The sequence below is a fragment of the Muntiacus reevesi genome, chromosome 9 (assembly GCF_963930625.1).
Source record: "Muntiacus reevesi chromosome 9, mMunRee1.1, whole genome shotgun sequence".
Lineage (NCBI taxonomy): Eukaryota > Metazoa > Chordata > Mammalia > Artiodactyla > Cervidae > Muntiacus > Muntiacus reevesi.
Window position 1 is genome coordinate 43481599 of NC_089257.1, and position 20205 is coordinate 43501803.

Here is a 20205-nt window from a genome sequence, read left to right on the forward strand (position 1 = left end):
AATTTTTGACATAGAGAACTGCTGAACTGGAAGAGGTGAGAGTTGAAGTCCAATACAGCATTCCTTATACAGAAAAGAAGCCTGAGGCTCATAAAGAAGTGAACGTGAAAATGATGTTTTGATAGAACTGAAGCCATGTTGAAAACTCCATGTTTCCAAAGAGGTATTCTTCCATGTTTCTCTGAACCCCAACTCAAGCGAGTCATTGAAAGTCAAACTGATATAAAAAAAAACAGCACACTACCATGTCTCATTGGGAAGTGTCAAAACTTCCTTTATCAACCACCACCAATTTCTATTATGCTATCCTCAACCGCTCCAACTTTATGACCTTCACTTTGATGGGCCTACCTGGCTTAGAGTCCCAGCACTTGTGGTTATCTCTTCCTTTCTTCTCCATGTTTTTGGCTATCCTCATCAGCAATGGTGCCATCCTCTTCATGGTGGCCAGGGAGCCCACACTTCACACACCAATGTATCTGCTCCTGGCTCTGCTGATGGTGGCTGACCTTATATCCACTCTGGCTCTGTTGCCTAAGCTCCTCTGCCTCTTCTGGTTCAATGATCGGGACATAGCTGTCAATGCCTGCTTCACTCAGATGTTTTTCATCCATGGGACATCCGTGGTACGATCAGCCCTACTTGTTGCAATGGCCTTTGACCGATTTGTGGCTGTGTGTGAGCCACTACGCTACAACACAGTTCTGAGCCATTCCGTAGTTGGACGCCTGGGACTGATGGCTTTAGCCAAGGGGGTGATTCTTATCCTGCCCATGCCTCTTCTACTGCAGAGGTTAACCTTCTGCCACATGGTCATTCCTCATACCTACTGTGACCACATGGCTGTGGTGAAACTGGCCTGTGATGACACCAGACCTAACCGGATCTATGGGCTCTTTGTGATTCTGCTTGTGGTGGGACTTGATTTAGTGCTCATTGGCTTCTCTTATGGTCTCATCCTGCAGGCCGTGATACGTCTCAATTCTCGAGATGCCATCTGCAAAGCCCTTAACACCTGCTCAGCCCATCTCTTTGTCATCCTTATCACTTATGTGCCTGCACTCTTCTCTTCTCTCACCCACCGCCTTGGTCACAATATCCCACCTCATGTCCATATTCTTCTTGCCAATCTCTACCTTCTTCTACCCTCAATGTTCAATCCTATCATCTATGGCATGAAGACAAAGGATATACAAGTCAAGGTGGCCAAATGCCTGTGCAGAAGACATTCATAAGCTATACATCCTGATCACATACCTGAGAGTAAGTGAGCAATGAGGACAATTGCATATACCTTTGCCCAACCATCCAAGATCCAGTTGTATCTCCAGGTGAACTCTGGAGACCATGAAGTGTGTGTTGCATGTATTAGCTTATATGAAGAACAAATATGATTGCATTTTCATTGATTGATAAACTAGAAAGGGGAAAGCCAAGATAGCTCTTTCTACGTTTGTTTAACAGCATCACACTTATGACATGGATCTGTTTATAGTTTTCACTTATGTGTTCATGTTTGCTAACTGCAGACAAAATTTTTCTGTGAATGGTCCAAGATAAACCTCCTATCTTGGTGGAAAGTTTGTATTTGTTTCAATTTTCTATTTCTCTAATTCTATATCCGTTTCTAAATAGTATTGTATTGTTTCAAGGAACCTGACATACTCATTATCTTAAATATCAACAACGTGTAATATTACTGAATTTTTTACTGCAATGGATCTGGAGGGTACTTTGCTTAGTGAAATAAATCAGAGAAAGGTGGATACAGTGTTATCTCTTATCATGAATGAATATCATGAATGACTAGCAAAACAGAAAGAAACTCCCAAATATAGAGAACAATCTAGTGGTTACCAATGAGGAGAGGAAATGGAGGAGGGGTAAAATAGTGATAGGGGATTAAGATGTACAAACCATTTTGTATAAAATAATAAAATTAAGATTACATAATTTAGACAGGGACTATATCCAATATTTTATAATACCTTTAAATTGACTTAATCTATGAAGATATTGAATTACTATGTTGCACATCAGAATCTAATATAATATTGTAAATCAACTATATTTCAATAAAACAAGTTACTTAAGAAATTGCAGTGAAAGAGATACACTTTGATAGTTTATGGTGAACAATGTCAGATTCATGACCTCCAAAGATTTAGCCTCAGGACCAGAGACCAGGCTTGATCACTCAGGAGCTTTTGTGCAGCAGTTTTATTAAAGTGAAAAAGGACAGAAAGCTTCTGACATAGACAGAAGACATAGACAGAAGGGGGACAGCGAATGCCCCCCTCGCTAGTCTTCGGAAAGGGAATTACATACTTTTTCAATTGGTTATTATGATAAATCAAAAGAATGTCTCAAGGTTGTAAAGATCTTACTAGATCTCCCACAATTTACATTTTAAGATGGCAGGATTAGAACTAATAACAGAAATATCTCACCAGACCCAATCCCATAATCTACATTTTAAGATAACAGGATTAGTCAGAAGGTTCTCAAGAAGGAGAAATGTGTCCTCAAGCAGCATACATTGCTGCTATATAATCCTTACTAAGACTAAGGAATGTAGGAAGAAAAGTTTGTCCTTTCCTTCTTGAGAATTCCAGACCCTTGCCTCCTTGAGAGCCCTAGACCACTTTCTTCTCCTCAGGTACCCTGGACTTCTTATCAACCCGCTTCAGAATTGACTCTCTCAACTTTAATGACCCACCTCTCAGAGTAATGGAAATAAAAGCAAAAATAAACAAATGGGACCTAATTAAACTTAAAAAACTTTTGTACAATGAAGGAAACTATAAACAAGACAGCCTTCAGAATGGGAGAAAATAATAGCAACCTAAACAACTGACAAAGAATTAATCTCCAAAATATACAAGTAGCTTATGCAGCTCAATTCCAGAAAAACAAACAATGAAATAACAAAGATGGGCCAAAGAACTAAACAGACATTTCTCCAAAGAAAACATACAGATGGCTAACAAACACATGAAAAGATACTTAGCATCATCATCAGAGAAATGCAAATCAAAACCACAATAAGGTACCATTTCATGCCAGTCAGAATGACTTCCATCAGAAAGTCTACAAATAATAAATGCTGGAAGGATGTGGAGAAAAGGGAGGTCTCTACACAGTTGGTGGGAATGCACCTAGTATAGCCACTATGGAGAACAGTGTGGAGATTCCTTAAAAAACTGGAAATAGAACTGCCATATGACCCAGCAATCCTCCTGCCTGGCACACACACTAAGGAGACCAGAATTGAAAGAGACGCATGTAACTCAAAGTTTACTGAAGAACTGTTTACAACAGCTAGGACATGGAAGTAACCTAGATGTCCATTGGCAGATGAATAGATAAGGAAGTTGTGGTATAGATATACAATGGAATATTACTCAGCTATAAAAAAGAACGTATTTGAGTCAGTTCTAATGAGGTGGATGAAACTGGAGCCTATTATATAGAGTGAAATAATCAGAAAGAGAAACACCAGTACAGTGTATTAATGAATATATATGGAATTTAGAAAGACGGTAACAACGAACCTGTATGCAAGACAGCAAGATACACAATGTAAGAACAGACTTCTGGACTCTGTGGGAGAAGGTGAGGATGGGATGATATGAGAGAATAGCAATGAAACATGTATATTGCCATATCTAAAATAGATGACCAGTGCAAGTTTGATGCATGAAGCAGGGCACTCAGAGCTGATGCTCTGCGATGACCCTGAGGGATGGGGTGGGGAAGGAGGTGGGAGGGGGTTCAGGATAGGAGGACACATGTACACCCATGGCTGATTCATGCCTATGCATCCAAAAACCACCACGATACTGTAAAGTAATTAACCTTCAATTAAAATAAATAAATTAAAAATAATAAAGACAGATCTCAAAAGAAAAAAAGGAAAGAGATACACTTTAACCCTCCTCTCTCCCTCCATGAGAGCAAACAATAAGTTTCTCATGTCAAAATGACAACCTCCTCACCAGAGACAGGATACTGAGGCCAAGAAGCCTGTATAAAGAAATGTTCCTTTTCTAATTTACTACCTCAAGCCCACACTCTATTTAGATTCCTCATTAATTATTTTAAGTTTCTTTGTCTTATCAATTCCTCACAAATTTATAGTTTCCTTCCCTAAATGTATAAAAACTGCCGGCTTTGCCATTTGTTAAGTTCTACTTCTACGAAACCTCAATGTACATGAATTAAATTTGTTTCCTTTTCTCCTGCTAATCTTTATGTGCCAATTTTATTATTCATCTGGCCATAAGAACTCAAAAGGAATAGAAGGGGCAATTTCCCCTCTCAAACTGTAGTTTAGACTCTCCAAGCTGACACACCATAGCACTACTGTAAGCTCCATAGAATGCACCACCCAGGACTTTTCCTGTATCTTGCTGAGAGCTAGACTTGGTTCAGTTCAGTTCAGTTCAGTCGCTCAGTCGTGTCCAACTCTTTGCGACCCCATGAATCGCAGCACGCCAGGCCTCCCTGTCCATCACCAACTCCCAGAGTTTACTCAAGCTCATGCCCATAGAGTCAGTGATGCCATTCAGCCATCGCATCCTCTGTCGTCCCCTTCTCTTTCTGCCCCCAACCCCTCCCAGCATCAGGGTCTTTTCCAATGAGTCAACTCTTCGCATGGGGTGGCCAAAGTATTGGAGTTTCAGCTTCATCATCAGTCCTTCCAATGAACACCCAGGACTTATCTCCTTCACGATGGACTGGTTGGATCCCCTTGCAGTCCAAGGGACTCTCAAGAGTCTTCTCCAGGGGAGGAGCCAAGATGGCGGAGGAGTAGGATGGGGAGACCACTTTCTCTCCTACAAATTTATCAAAAGAATAACTGAACACAGAGCAAACTTCACAAAACAACTTTTGATCGCTAGTTGAGGTCACCAGGCGCCCAGAAAAGCAGCCCATTGTCTTTGAAAGGAGGTAGGACAAAATATAAAAGATAAAAAGTGAGACAAAAGAGCTAAGGACGGAGATCCGTCCTGGGAAGGGTCTTAATAGAGGATGTTCTCAGACACCGGGAAACCCTCGCACTGGCGGGCCTGGGGGAAGTGTTTGAATCTCAGAGGGCAGCCTGACTGGGAGAGAAACAATAAATAAAACCCACAGATTACGAGCCTAAAAGCAACTCCCAGCAGAAAAGTACCCCAGACGCCTGCATCCGCCACCAGCAAGTGGGGGCGGAACGGAGAGGAGCGGGCGGCATTAGTTGGGGTAGGGTCTGGACCTGAGTGCCCTGAGGACAATCGGAGGGAGCTTTTGTGAGTTCTCAGCTTGAACTGTGGGAGAGCAAGAGAGAGAAAATTAACCGGCCCGAACACACTGCCGGCCGTTCGTAGAACAAAGGGACCGAGATTCTGGATGGTCGACATCCGCTGGGAGGGTCGCGGCGAGACACAGGGCGCAGGCACCCGACCTGCGCGGGCGGGGCTGGGGCTGGGGACGCGGAGGGCAGAAGGCGCACGCACCGGACTGGCGCCGGCGGAATCTGAGACTGGGACCGCGGAAGGGAGTGGGCGCGCGCACCCGGGGAGAGTGCGCCCATCAAGCGTCAAGCCCCTGGCTGCCTGGACCGCTCTGACGGGGAAGGCACAAAGAGCAGGCGCAGCTTTCTGTTCCAGCCTTTGGCGGAACACCCGAGGGCTGGAACCGCGCATAGCGCGGGGCACAGTCCATATAGAGCAGCCCGAGCCTGAGCAGTGCCGGCCCTGCCCCGCAGCGCCAGCCCCGACCTGCAGCGCAACGGAACCAGCTACCTGAATAAGAGTCCACCTCGGCCCGCCTATGTCAGGGCAGAAATGAGGCCCTGAAGAGACCGGCAAACAGAAGCCAAATAAACAAAGGTAACCGCTTCAGAAGGAACTGGTGCAACAGATTAAAATCTCTGTAGGAAACACTGACCACACCGCAAGGGGACTGTAGATATCGAGAAGTGTAAGCTGGAACGAGGAGCTATCTGAAACTGAGCCGAACCCACACTGACCGCAACAGCTCCAGAGAAATTCATAGATATATTTTTACTTTTTTTTTTTTTTTAAGTAAGAAGAAAAAAAAAATTTTTTTTTCTTTTTTCTTTTTTATTTTTTCTCTTTTATTTTCCTTTAAAATTCCCTATTACTCCCCCATTACTCCTTGACTTTCATTTTCATAAATTCTTATGATTTTTTTAGTTAGGGAAAATTTTTTTTTCCTCTTTTTTTTCTCTCCTCTTTTTTTTCTTTTTTTCCCCTTCTTCTGTTCTATTTTCTATTTTTCTCTTTCTCTTATTTCTTTTAAAGTCCTCTAGTACTCCTCTACTACTCCTTAATTATTCATTTTCAATACACTATAACCTTACAAAGAAGAAAGGAAAAAAAAAGAAGAGAAGCCCTATTTTTAAACCAAACCTCATATATATTTCTAAAATTTTGGGGGGGAGTGTTTTTGTTTTTGTTTTTAATATAGTATTTTTAAGAGTCTAACCTCTACTCTAAATTTTTAATTTTTGTTCTTCAGTATATGATATAAACTGTGAACATTTAAGACTCCAATATTCAATTTCCATTTTTTATTCAGGAGTGTGTTGATTATTCTCTCCCAATCTTGACTCCCTGTTTTCTACCTCAGAACACCTCTATTTCCTCCTTTCCCCTTCTCTTCCCAATCCAATTCTGTGAATCTTTGTGGGTGTCTGGGCTACGGAGAACACCCTAGGAACAGACGACTGCGTAGATCTGTCTCTCTCCACTTGAGTCCCCCTTTTTCTCCTCCTGCTCATCTCTATTTCCCTCCTCCCTGTCCTCTTCTTCATGTAACTCTGTGAACCTCTCTGGGAGTCCCTAACGGGGGAGAATCTTTTCGCCATTAAACTAGAAGTTTTATTATCAGTGCTGTATAGTTGGAGAAGTCCTGAGACTACAGGAAGAATAAAACGGAAATCCAGAGGCAGGAGATTTAAGCCCCAAACCTGAGAACACCAGAAAACTCCTGACTACATGGAACTTTAAGTAATAAGAGACCATCCAAAAGCCTCCATACCTACACTGAAACCAACCACCACCCAAGAGCCAACAAGTTTTAGAGCAAGACATACCACGCAAATTCCCCAGCAACACAGGAACATAGCCCTGAAAGTCAACATACAGACTGCCCAAAGTCACACCTAACACATAGACCCATCTCAAAACTCATTACTGGGCACTCCACTGCTCTTCAAAGAGAAGAAATCAAGTTCCACGCTCCAGAACACTGACACAAGCTTCCCTAACCAGGAAACCTTGACAAGCCAACCGTCCAAACCCACCCACCAGGTAAAAACTCCACAATAAAAAGGAACCACAGACCTCCAGAATACAGAAAGCCCATTCCAGACACAGCAATCTAAACAAGATGAAAAGGCAGAGAAATACCCAACAGGTAAAGGAACATGAAAAAGGCCCACCAAGTCAAACAAAAGAAGAGGAGATAGGGAATCTATCTGAAAAAGAATTTAGAATAATGATAATTAAAAATGATCCAAAATCTTGAAAACAAAATGGAGTTACAGATAAATAGCCTGGAGACAAAGATTGAAAAGATGCAATAAATGTTTAATAAAGACCTAGAAGAAATAAAAGAGAGTCAATTAAAAATGAATAATGCAATGAATGAGATAAAAAACGCTTTGGAGGGAACCAAGAGTAGAATAATGGAGACAGAAGATAGGATAAGTGAGGTAGAAGATAGAATGGTGGAAATAAATGAAGCAGAGAGGAAAAAAGAAAAAAGGATCAAAAGAAATGAGGACAACCTCAGGGACCTCTGGGACAATGTGAAACGACCCAACATTCGAATCATAGGAGTCCCAGAAGAAGAAGACAAAAAGAAAGGCCATAAGAAAATACTCGAGGAGATAATAGCTGAAAACTTCCCTAAAATGGGGAAGGAAATAGCCACCCAAGTCCAAGAAACACAGAGAGTCCCAAACAGGATAAACCCAAGGCGAAACACTCCAAGACACATATTAATCAAATTAACAAAGATCAAGCACAAAGAACAAATACTAAAAGCAGCAAGGGAGAAACAACAAATAACACACAAAGGGATTCCCATAAGGATAACAGCTGATCTATCAATAGAAACCCTTCAGGCCAGAAGGGAATGGCAGGACATAATGAAAGTAATGAAAGAGAATAATCTACAACCTAGATTACTGTACCCAGCAAGGATCTCATTCAGATATGAAGGAGAATTCAAAAGCTTTACAGACAAGCAAAAGCTGAGAGAATTCAGCACCACCAAGCCAGCTCTTCAACAAATGCTAAAGGATCTTCTCTAGACAGGAAATGCAGAAAGGTTGTATAAACGTGAACCCAAAACAACAAAGTAAATGGCAACGGGACCACACCTATCAATAATTACCTTAAATGTAAATGAGTTGAATGCCCCAACCAAAAGACAAAGATTGGCTGAATGGATACAAAAACAAGACCCCTATATATGCTGTCTACAAGAGACCCACCTCAAAACCAGAGACACATACAGACTAAAAATGAAGGGCTGGAAAAAAATATTTCACGCAAATGGAGACCAAAAGAAAGCAGGAGTCGCAATACTCATATCAGATAAAATAGACTTCCAAATAAAGGATATGAAAAGAGACAAAGAAGGACACTACATAATGATCAAAGAATCAGTCCAAGAAGAAGATATAACAATTATAAATATATATGCACCCAACATAGGAACACCACAATATGTAAGGCAAACGCTAATGAGTATGAAAGAGGAAATTAATAGTAACACAATAATAGTGGGAGACCTTAATACCCCACTCACAACTATGGATAGATCAACTAAACAGAAAATCAACAAGGAAACACAAACCTTCAATGATACAATGGACCAGCTAGACCTAATTGATATCTATAGGACATTTCACCCCAAAACAATCAATTTCACCTTTTTCTCAAGTGCACATGGAACCTTCTCCAGAATAGATCACATCCTGGGCCATAAATCTGGTCTTGGAAAATTCAGAAAAATTGAAATCATTCCAGTCATCTTTTCTGACCACAGTGCAGTAAGATTAGATCTCAATTACAGGAAAAAAATTGCTAAAAATTCCAGCATATGGAGGCTAAATAACACGCTTCTGAATAACCAACAAATCATAGAAGAAATCAAAAAAAAAAAATCAAAATATGTATAGAAATGAATGAAAATGAAAACACAACAACCCAAAACCTATGGGACACTGTAAAAGCAGTGCTAAGGGGAAGGTTCATAGCATTACAGGCTTACATCAAGAAACAAGAAAAAAGCCAAATAAATAACCTAACTCTACACCTAAAGCAATTAGAGAAGGAAGAAATGAAGAACCCCAGTGTTAGCAGAAGAAAAGAAACCTTAAAAATTAGGGCAGAAATAAATGCAAAAGAAACAAAAGAGACCATAGCAAAAATCAACAAAGCTAAAAGCTGGTTTTTTGAAAAAAATAAACAAAATTGACAAACCATTAGCAAGACTCATTAAGAAACAAAGAGAGAAGAACCAAATTAACAAAATCAGAAATGAAAAGGGTGAGATCACAACAGACAACACTGAAATCCAAAAGATCATAAGAGACTACTACCAGCAGCTCTATGCCAATAAAATGGACAACTTGGATGAAATGGACAAATTCTTAGAAAAGTATAACTTTCCAAAACTGAACCAGGAAGAAATAGAAGATCTTAACAGACACATCTCAAGCCAGGAAATTGAAACTGTAATCAAAAATCGTCCAGCAAAAAAAAGCCCAGGACCAGATGGCTTCACAGCTGAATTCTACCAAAAATTTAGAGAAGAGCTAACACCTATCTTACTCAAACTCTTCCAGAAAATTGCAGAAGAAGGTAAACTTCCAAACTCATTCTATGAGGCCACCATCACCCTAATTCCAAAACCAGACAAAGATGCCACAAAAAAAGAAAACTACAGGCCAATATCACTGATGAACATAGATGCAAAAATCCTTAACAAAATCCTAGCAAACAGAATCCAACAACATATTTAAAAAATCATACACCATGACCAAGTGGGCTTTATCCCAGGAATGCAAGGATTCTTTAATATCTGCAAGTCAATCAATGTAATACACCACATTAACAAATTGAAAGATAAAAACCATATGATTATCTCAATAGATGCAGAGAAAGCCTTTGACAAAAATCAACACTCATTTATGATTAAAAGTCTCCAGAAAGCAGGAATAGAGGGAACATACCTCAACATAATAAAAGCTATATATGACAGACCACAGCAAGCATCACCCTCAATGGTGAAAAATTGAAAGCATTTCCCCTGAAATTAGGAACAAGACAAGGGTGTCCACTCTCACCACTACTATTCAACATAGTCTTGGAAGTTTTGGCCACAGCAATCAGAGCAGAAAAAGACGTAAAAGGAATCCAGATAGGAAAAGAAGAAGTGAAACTCTCGCTGTTTGCAGATGACATGATCCTCTACATAAAAAACCCTAAAGACTCTTCCAGAAAATTACTAGAGCTAATCAATGAATATAGTAAAGTTGCAGGATACAAAATTAACACACAGAAATCCCTTGCATTCCTATATACTAACAATGAAAAAACAGAAAGAGAAATTAAGGAAACAATACCATTCACCATTGCAACAAAAAGAATAAACTACTTAGGAGTATATCTACCTAAAGAAACAAAACACCTATGCATAGAAAGCTATAAAACACTGATGAAAGAAATCAAAGAGGACACAAACAGATGGAGAAACATACCGTGTTCATGGATTGGAAGAATCAATATTGTCAAAATGGCTATTCTACCCAAAACAATCTATAGATTCAATGCAATCCCTATCAAGCTACCAATGGTATTTTTCACAGATCTAGAACAAATAATTTCACAATTTGTATGGAAATACAGGAAACCACGAATAGCCAAAGTAATCTTGAGAAAGAAGAATGGAACTGGAGGAATCAATCTGCCTGACCTCAGACTCTACTACAAAGCCACAGTCATCAAGACAGTATGGTACTGGCACAAAGACAGAAATATAGATCAATGGAACAGAATAGAAAGCTCAGAGATAAATCCACGAACCTATGGACAGCTTATCTTTGACAAAGGAGGCAAGGATATACAATGGAAAAAAGACAATCTCTTTAACAAGTGGTGCTGGGAAAACTGGTCAACCACTTGTAAAAGAATGAAACTAAAACACTTTCTAACACCATACACAAAAATAAACTCAAAATGGATTAAAGATCTAAGTGTAAGACAAGAAACTATAAAACTCCTAGAGGAGAACATAGGCAAAACACGCTCCGACTTAAATCTCAGCAGGGTCCTCTATGACCCACCTCCCAGAATATTGGAAATAAAAGCAAAACTAAACAAATGGGACCTAATGAAACTTAAAAGCTTCTGCACTACAAAGGAAACTATAAGTAAGGTGAAAAGACAGCCCTCAGATTGGGAGAAAATAATAGCAAAGGAAGAAACAGACAAAGGATTAATCTCAAAAATATACAAACAACTCCTGAAGCTCAATTCCAGAGAAATAAACGACCCAATCAAAAAATGGGCCAAAGAACTAAACAGACATTTTTCCAAAGAAGACATACAGATGGCTAACAAACACATGAAAAGATGCTCAACATCACTCATTATTAGAGAAATGCAAATCAAAACCACAATGAGGTACCATTACACGCCAGTCAGGATGGCTGCTATCCAAGTCTACAAGCAATAAATGCTGGAGAGGGTGTGGAGAAAAGGGAACCCTCTTACACTGTTGGTGGGAATGCAAACTAGTACAGCCACTATGGAAAACAGTGTGTAGATTTCTTAAAAAACTGGAAATAGAACTGCCATATGACCCAGCAATCCCACTCCTGAGCATACACCCTAAGGAAACCAGATCTGAAAGAGACACGTACACCCCAATGTTCATCACAGCACTGTTTATAATAGCCAGGACATGGAAGCAGCCTAGATGCCCATCAGCAGATGAATGGATAAGGAAGCTGTGGTACATACACACCATGGAATATTACTCAGCCATTAAAAAGAATTCATTTGAATCAGTTCTAATGAGATGGATGAAACTGGAGCCCATTATACAGAGTGAAGTAAGCCAGAAAGATAAAGAACATTACAGCATACTAACACATATATATGGAATTTAGAAAGATGGTAATGATAACCCTATATGCAAAATAGAAAAAGAGACACAGAAGTACAGAACAGACTTTTGAACTCTGTGGGAGAAGGTGAGGGCGCGATGTTTCAAAAGAACAGCATGTATATTATCTATGTTGAAACAGATCACTAACCCAGGTGAGATGCATGAGATGAGTGCTCCGGCCTGGTGCACTGGGAGGACCCAGAGGAGTCGGGTGGAGAGGGAGGTGGGAGGGGGGATCGGGATGGGGAATACGTGTAACTCTATGGCTGATTCGTGTCAATGTATGACAAAACCCACTGAAATGTTGTGAAGTAATTGGCCCCCAACTAATAAAATAAAATTAAAAAAAAAAAAAAAAAAGAGTCCTCTCCAACACCATAGTTCAAAGCATCAGTTTTTTGGCACTCAGTTTTCTTCACAGTCCAACTCTCACATCCATACATGACCACTGGAAAAACCATAGCCTGGACCAGACAGATTTTCTTGGCAAAGTAATGTCTCTGCTTTTTAATATGCTATCTAGGTTGGTTATAACTTTCTTTCCAAGGAGTAAGCATCTTTTAATTTCATGGCTGCAGTCACCATCTTCAGTGATTTTAGAGGCCCAAAAAATTAAGTCTGACACTGTTTCCACTGTCTCCCCATCTAATTCCCATGAGGTGATGGAACCAGATACCATGATCTTAGTTTTCTGAATGTTGAACTTTAAGCCAACTTTTTCACTCTCCTCTTTCACTTTCATCAAGAGGCTTTTTAGTTCCTCTTCACTTTTTGCCATAAGGGTGGTGTCATCTGCATATCTGAGGTTATTGATATTTCTCCTGGCAATCTTGATTCCAGCTTGTGCTTCTTCCAACCCAGCGTTTCTCATGATGTACTCTGCATATAAGTTAAATAAGCAGGTGACAATATACAACCTTGATGTACTCCTTTTCCTATTTGGAACCAGTCTGTTGTTATATGTCCAGTTCTAACTGTTGCTTCCTGACCTGCATACAGGTTTCTCAAGAGGCAGGTCAGGTGGTCTGGTATTCCCATCTCTTTCAGAATTTTCCACAGTTTATTGTGTTCCACACAGTCAAAGGCTTTAGACTTGGTTAGGGGGAAACAAAGGTATTGCAAACCTTTATTTCTCCCTTGTTTTATTTTTCATTTAACTAAAAGTGAAATGGATTGAAAGTTTCTCTAAAGCACTTTTAGCTGTAGACAGATGAGAACATTCAAGGCAGGTTTCAGGAAAGGAAAGTTGCTACAAGCCTGTTCTGCTCTAGGTTTTTAAGGTAATATGTTAAAGGTGTTTATGATAGCTGTATTGTCCAATAGAACTCACCAGAAGTACAGACCGTAGAGCAATTTGATAAGGAAAATCCAATCAAAAGATGTGGGTTTTTTTTTAAATGTTCATTTTCTTAAAACAGTTTTTCTTGAAGTGTGAATCCTTTACCAGTGACATTTGCATTAATTGGGAAGTCCTAAGAAAGGCACACATTAGGACCCTGCTCCAAATTTAATGAATGAGAAATTCTGGGGGTATAGACTGGCAATCTGTGTCTTAACAGGAGCTACAGGTAATGTTGAAGAACACTAAATTTGTAAGCTGTTGACTTTTTAGAGAGACTCTCCAGAACTAGGATCAAGGGCATGCATGCAGCTGATTGAATATAGATCTAGTCTAGTTGTGGGAAGTGTCTACAAATGAAAATTGATCTGTTTGAATATGGTGGGACTAGAGAAGAAGCATTTAGAATGGTGATAAGGAGACCAAATCTTGTAGTAAATTATGGATAGAGACCATAATTCTACAGAGAATTCTTGGAATATCCCCACATAATATAAGGCCCTAGATGATGCCTGGGGCTGGTTTACTGGGGATAGACGTTCAAGACACTTTTTCAAGAGTCTTGAGATGCATGGTAGGTAAACTCTATGAGTGGTAAAGTTATGTCAAATAAGTAAACTCTTTACATATGAGAGTATTGTTACCAAGAGTGAATTAGACCAAGTGGACAGGATTGTGGTTTTAATGCAAAGGACCTCTTTAACAGTACAATTTACTAACCTTTGTTGTTTAGTCACTAAATCATGTTTAACTCTTTTGTGACATGGACTTCAGCCTGCAGGGGTTCAGTCCATTGGATTTTCCAGGCAAGAATATTAGAGTGGGTTGCCATTTCCTCCACCAGTGGATATTCCTGACTCAGAGACTGAATCAGCATCTCCTGCATTGGCAGATCGATTCTTTACCACTGAGCCACCTAGGAAGTCCTCATTGAGATTAGCACAGTTGATAAATTCTCAGCAAAGAACGACAGGAGATAGAGGTTTAGTAATGTTTAATGTATATGACTTTTTAATATAATTACTTCATATGGTGAAAAACTGCCTTTAGTATTCACAACTCCTAGATACCAGTATAATTTACTATTGAACACCTTTACATGCTTGCTTCATCATGCACAGGTTAAAAAAAAAAAAAAAAAAGGCAAAGTGTCTAACAAAGCCAGTTACTGTGCAACTATGTAACAGTGACCAGTCTGGGGACATGTACAGTAAATCCTCTATAACAGTGTAGTCTCAGGAAAAAGTAACCAAGGCAGAATGACTCTGGGACAAACCCGGACATGAAAGAGGAAGCATATCCATCCTGGGATCCTTGGAAAATGGAGCTGTATTGGAAACAGGGATCCAGGTCAAATAACCATAGCACTTGTATTTGCAAGTTAAAAATGTTAGGTGCCCTTAGATAAATAGTTCCATCTCTGAGAGGTGGAGAATTAGAAAGAAAACAAAACAAAAATAGAGAAAGAATTCCAAGGATACAGACTATAAATACTCCTTCCCTGACTCTTTAACAAAAACCTCTAGCTTCACCTCTATAATCTGATCTGATCATCTGGAAAAGAAAGGCTTGGATGTTCCATTTCCTAGGATTCACAGATGTTCCCTAGATGGCTCTGGCCTTAAACACAGTGCAATCTACTTAACTCCCAAGTGGGACTGTGAGACAGATTTCATCAGTATAACAACCTCTGGGCTCAGTATTCAGAAATTTGAGGGTGGGAGACTAGTAATGTTCTTTCCATCTTCGGAGAATATTTCTACAATGTCCTGCCTTCTCTTCTCTGCTATCTTGCAGTTATGTGAGTTTGGGCTAGAGAAAGATTCTAGAAAAGATGTTTATTAGCCCTCAAGGAAAATCTTTCTGTGTAGATGGTGATGGAAAATTTATTTCAAAGACGAGAAAGTGAGACTTAGAGGTATGAAAAGGGAATTTTGCTAAATAACAACTCTATGTAATCTAATTTGGAGTTTGTTCAGCAGATTTCCTAAAATGTGAGTTTTTATTTGGTATTAAACCCTCTAATTGGAAAGGGGGGGCTGAGTAGGGAGCCTTCAACAAATCAAGTAACAAGTGACTTATTAGTCAAACCAGAGAAATGGGAGGCATTATGAAGTAAATTCAAGACATTTGCTAAGAACTTATTACTCACTAAGCACTTGAGAGGAATGTGTGTGCAGTGACACTTTGCAGAGATCAACAACAGTATATTGAGCAGGGGGATCAGCAGAACCTTGTTGATGCCATTGACTTCTTTCGTGTTTCAATGGTCTTATAATTGCCAGAGCTATCCCAGTTTAGCTGTGCTGTTACACAGACAGAATGACACGCTTTGATTTGTGCTGCAGTTTCAGGCATGGAAAGTTTTCTCCAACCTGCTTTTCACCAAATGGTGATGTTGGAACTTTTATCTTACTGAGGGCATTGGCTTTAATGTCACAATCAGAATTGGATTAGAAATTTTGTCAGAAGGTCAGGTTCAAACTGAAGTGTGAGTAAGAATGGTCCCAAATATTTATCAATATCATAAAATATTTTATGTAAGAGATGGTATGAGACAGGGGTTTATTCCTGTGAGCTGGATGAGATGATAGTGGGAGAGAGTGATGTGATAAGAGGACATGATGCATGAAGGTAGTGGTATGCATAAAGATAGGGATTCTTTAGAAGGAAACTACAGGAACTACAGGTCATGTTCATTTGCATCAATCCCATTATGAGCCAATCTAGTCAGGTGATCTGAGTCATACGCAATAAGTCCAACTTCTACAGGAAAAAAGTCACAAGGCATGAAGCCAGTGACTTAAGAAGTAGGAAGGAAACTCAGAGAACTGTCCTTAAATTAAGCATCCGGGCTAAGAGTGAGTGAATTTGTGAAAGCCTGAAAGCCATAGGGATGTCTGGTGCATAAACTAAGTGATTGGGGAGGTGCTGTGAGCAGAGGTTTTCTGCTTTCACAATCTGACTCCTGCCCCGCTATCCATGTTGAGCCCTTGACATTAGCTCACTGAGCAAATCTGTGTCATAAAAGTAAGAGTTGAGGATATATAGTGTAGCTGAGATCAGACTGGGAAGCTGTTTTCTAATCTCTGAATGGTCATCATTTAACTGTAGAGGTCATATGGAAAACAGTTGTAAATAATATGTATTTAGTCAGTAGGTTTACCCTCTAATTCTTATTGTATAAATGTTCAAGATAAGATTAGATTCTAATAAATAGCAGGTTAAGGAAATTGTGTTAGGATATGAGGTCACTGACCTATTAATATGAAAGCAATGGTAATAGCAAATGACATTGTTTACTGAACACTTTCTATGAGTCACACACTGCACAAGGTGGTGTTTACATTTCATCATCCTTACAAAGTATTATTACCATATTCCAGAACAGAAATGGAAATCTGGTCTTAGAGGAAAATTGACTTGTCCAAGGCAATACTATCAGTAAGAGATTTGTTCCCAGTTATATGGGTCCCAAGCTCTTTTTTGTGTATGTGACTGAGCACACCTTCCAGCTTTAAAAATTCTGATTCTGTATCTCTAAAATATCCCTGCATCTTTTAAAAAATAAGAGAAGGCAAAAAAAAAAAAAAAAAATCTAGAATATACTGTCACTTGAATATTTGGTGGAGAGCTAGAGAGTTCAAAGCACATAAATAATGTTCATATATTTGGAACAGTAAAAACTTTTACCTCAGTGAGTTTTAATTTAGGAATGAAAAGATCCTAAGTTAAATAGATCAGAACATTAGATCCTTGCTGTCTCTGTCCCCTCGGATATAAGTTCATGGGACAGTGTGTCCAACAATACTCTACATAAATACCTAATGGAATAAGCCATATTCATCCACCTTCTGTGGAGGTCATGTAGTTTATTGGTCTTGACTTGTTGATAGAATTGTGCTTGTCACCAACATCCTCTCCTCTTAATCCCTATGTTTATGAGAACAAACAACAACAGTTGATCTTACACATTTTTGCTATCTGGTATCTCTTAAATTCATCCACGTTGTAAGGAAGGATATTCCGTGAAGTCCAAAACAAAAAAGTTACTTCCCTGATTTTTCTTATCCTGTGACTACACACAGGTAGCATCTGGTCTACTAAGGAATAGGAGAGTTTACTTCTCTGTATTCTGTTAAATAGAAATGTGGAGTAAGAAAGAGAAATGTGAGTCCGTTCTGTGTTGTTTCCTTAGGTGATGTCATACTGTGTGAGGGTTTCTGACCCGAGAAGATGCCCAGCCGTCTTGGCCAGACCATGGAGTCTCCTAACCATACTTCCCTGGACTCTTCTGTTTTCGTACTCATGGGCATCCCGGGTCTGGAGCAGTTCCACCTGTGGCTGTCGCTCCCTGTGTGCCTCCTGGGCACAGCCACAGTTGTGGGTAACATAACCATCCTGGCGGTCATTGCCACTGAGCCGGCCCTGCACAAGCCTATGTACTTGTTCCTGTGTATGCTTTCAACCGTTGACTTGGCTGCCTCTTTCTCCACAGTTCCCAAACTCCTGGCCATCCTCTGGTGTGGAGCCGGACACATATCTGCCTCTGCATGCCTGGCGCAGATGTTCTTCATTCATGCTTTCTGCATGATGGAATCCACTGTGTTGCTGGCCATGGCCTTTGATCGTTACGTGGCCATTTGCCACCCACTCCGCTATACCACTATCCTCACTGACACCATCATTGCCCGCATTGGGGTGGTAGCTATGGTGCGAGGTTCCATTCTCATGCTCCCATGCCCCTTCCTCATTCAGCGCTTGAGCTTCTGCCAAAGCCATGTGATCCCACACACCTACTGCGAGCACATGGCTGTAGTGAAGCTAGCCTGTGGAGACACCAGGCCTAATCGTGTTTATGGGCTGACGGCAGCACTTCTGGTCATTGGTGTGGACTTGTTTTGCATTGGTCTTTCTTATTTCCTTATTGCACGAGCTGTCCTTCGCCTCTCATCTCATGAAGCTCGGTCCAAGGCCCTAGGGACATGTGGTTCTCATGTCTGTGTCATCCTAATCTCTTATACACCTGCCCTCTTCTCTTTTTTTACCCATCGCTTTGGCCACCATGTTCCACTTCACATTCACATTCTTTTGGCCAATGTGTATCTGCTTTTTCCACCTGCTCTTAACCCTATGGTATATGGAGTTAAGACCAAAGAAATTCGGGAAAGGGTTGTCAGCGTGTTTCAAAAGGGACAGGGAACTGGGCTTAAGGCATTGGAGTGACCTAGGAGTATAGCAGGGACTTAGTCCATATGGTAGTAATATTTTCAAGATTAAACTGTCCTTAGTGTTTGGTACTTGGACAGAGTTTTAAACAAGGTTATGTTGGGTTACAGTATTTTCTAGACCATTCTAAAGCATAAGAAATCACAGTGAAGGTCAAGTTGGTTCATCATTGTTAATTTTCATCCAAGGAAGTATAACATGGGGAGATTCTTCCAAACTTGGTTAGAGGAACTTTGGTATAATCATCGGAACTTTCCTCGCTACCTGGCCCTCTCCCAGTTCTGTGGGCATGGGTTTCTAGCCTCACATTTTAGGCAGGTATATTACCAGACTTCCCTGGTGGCTCAGACGGTAAAGCATCTGCCTACAATGAGGGAGACCTGGGTTCTGTCCCTGGGTTGGGAAGATCTCCTGGAGAAGGAAATGGCAACCCACTCCAGTATTCTTGCCTGGAAATCCCATAGATGGAGGAGCCTGGTAGGCTGCAGTCCATGGGGTCGCAAGGAGTCGAACATGACTGAGAGACTTCATTTTCACTTTCATTACCATCAGAAAGATAAAATAATGGGACCATTCACTGTTAAAGAAATTAGAACTACACGAGACTTATGTGCTTTTGCATTAATGCTGTATTTCTCCATTAGAACTTCAAGGCAGGAAGAGAAAAAGGACTAGCCAATACTCTCAATTTTAGCAAGTGGCAGATCAAGGGCTTGAAACCTAGACTCCTAAAACAGTAAGACCTTCATGGATGAGGGCACAGCATAGGTAAGGAAGAGCTGTTTCTAAACTTGGAATATTCATCTCACAGATAAATTTCTGACTGCAGTCTCTAGGGATCCAACCTAAGTCCAAGTGACCTGGAAATCATTCTGGGACAAAGATTTCTAAATACCATTACACATTCATGTAATTAAGAGGTCCTTCCAGAGATCATTGACTTGTAACTCTGAACCTAGGAGTAAGGATAGTCACTTGCTCAAACTAGTCGGGATAGGAAGTCTTAGCCATTCATTCATACATCTATGTAGAAGGAAAATAGTCCCAAGTTGATCTTGATCTTTCAGTCTTAGCTAACACAGTGTAGTGGAAAGGTCTTACTTGTATCTTTGAAACTGGGCTTTGAAATTGTTACTGTACAACCTAAGTCTTCTGCTTTTCAAAAAGAATAGCTTCAGACAATCAGCCTGACACATTTAACTGACAAATTAATTTTCAATTGTGAATTCATTGATGGTACTCATTGTCTGCTTGTCATCCTCTCAGTTCACTATCTCACACTGTTAGGTGGAAGAGACACAAAATTTCCCAGTGTAGTTAACAGATTTTTCCCACACCAGTCTCAAGGGCAAAAAACTAAGATAAGCTTTTAAAGCTTCTATTCTCATGAATATGAATAATCCTGATACTTCACATAGATGGGAATAAACAGTTTGCAAATA

At 40.1% G+C, this 20205-nt stretch overlaps 2 protein-coding genes across 2 annotated transcripts; both read left to right on the forward strand.

The window, feature by feature from the left end:
- Window positions 1–326: 326 nt before the first annotated feature.
- LOC136175872 (olfactory receptor 52P1-like) lies at window positions 327–1235 on the forward strand. The gene has a single exon (XM_065946064.1). It carries the CDS (start codon window positions 327–329, stop codon window positions 1233–1235), a length of 909 nt encoding a protein of 302 aa, XP_065802136.1.
- A 16535-nt stretch (window positions 1236–17770) lies between these two features.
- LOC136175266 (olfactory receptor 52P1) lies at window positions 17771–18760 on the forward strand. The gene has a single exon (XM_065945583.1). It carries the CDS (start codon window positions 17771–17773, stop codon window positions 18758–18760), a length of 990 nt encoding a protein of 329 aa, XP_065801655.1.
- Window positions 18761–20205: the final 1445 nt, after the last annotated feature.

Bases quoted from the DNA above. Each gene is read 5' to 3' on its own strand.
- LOC136175872 (XM_065946064.1), top strand. From the start codon at position 327: ATGACCTTCACTTTGATGGGCCTACCTGGCTTAGAGTCCCAGCACTTG.
- LOC136175266 (XM_065945583.1), top strand. From the start codon at position 17,771: ATGCCCAGCCGTCTTGGCCAGACCATGGAGTCTCCTAACCATACTTCC.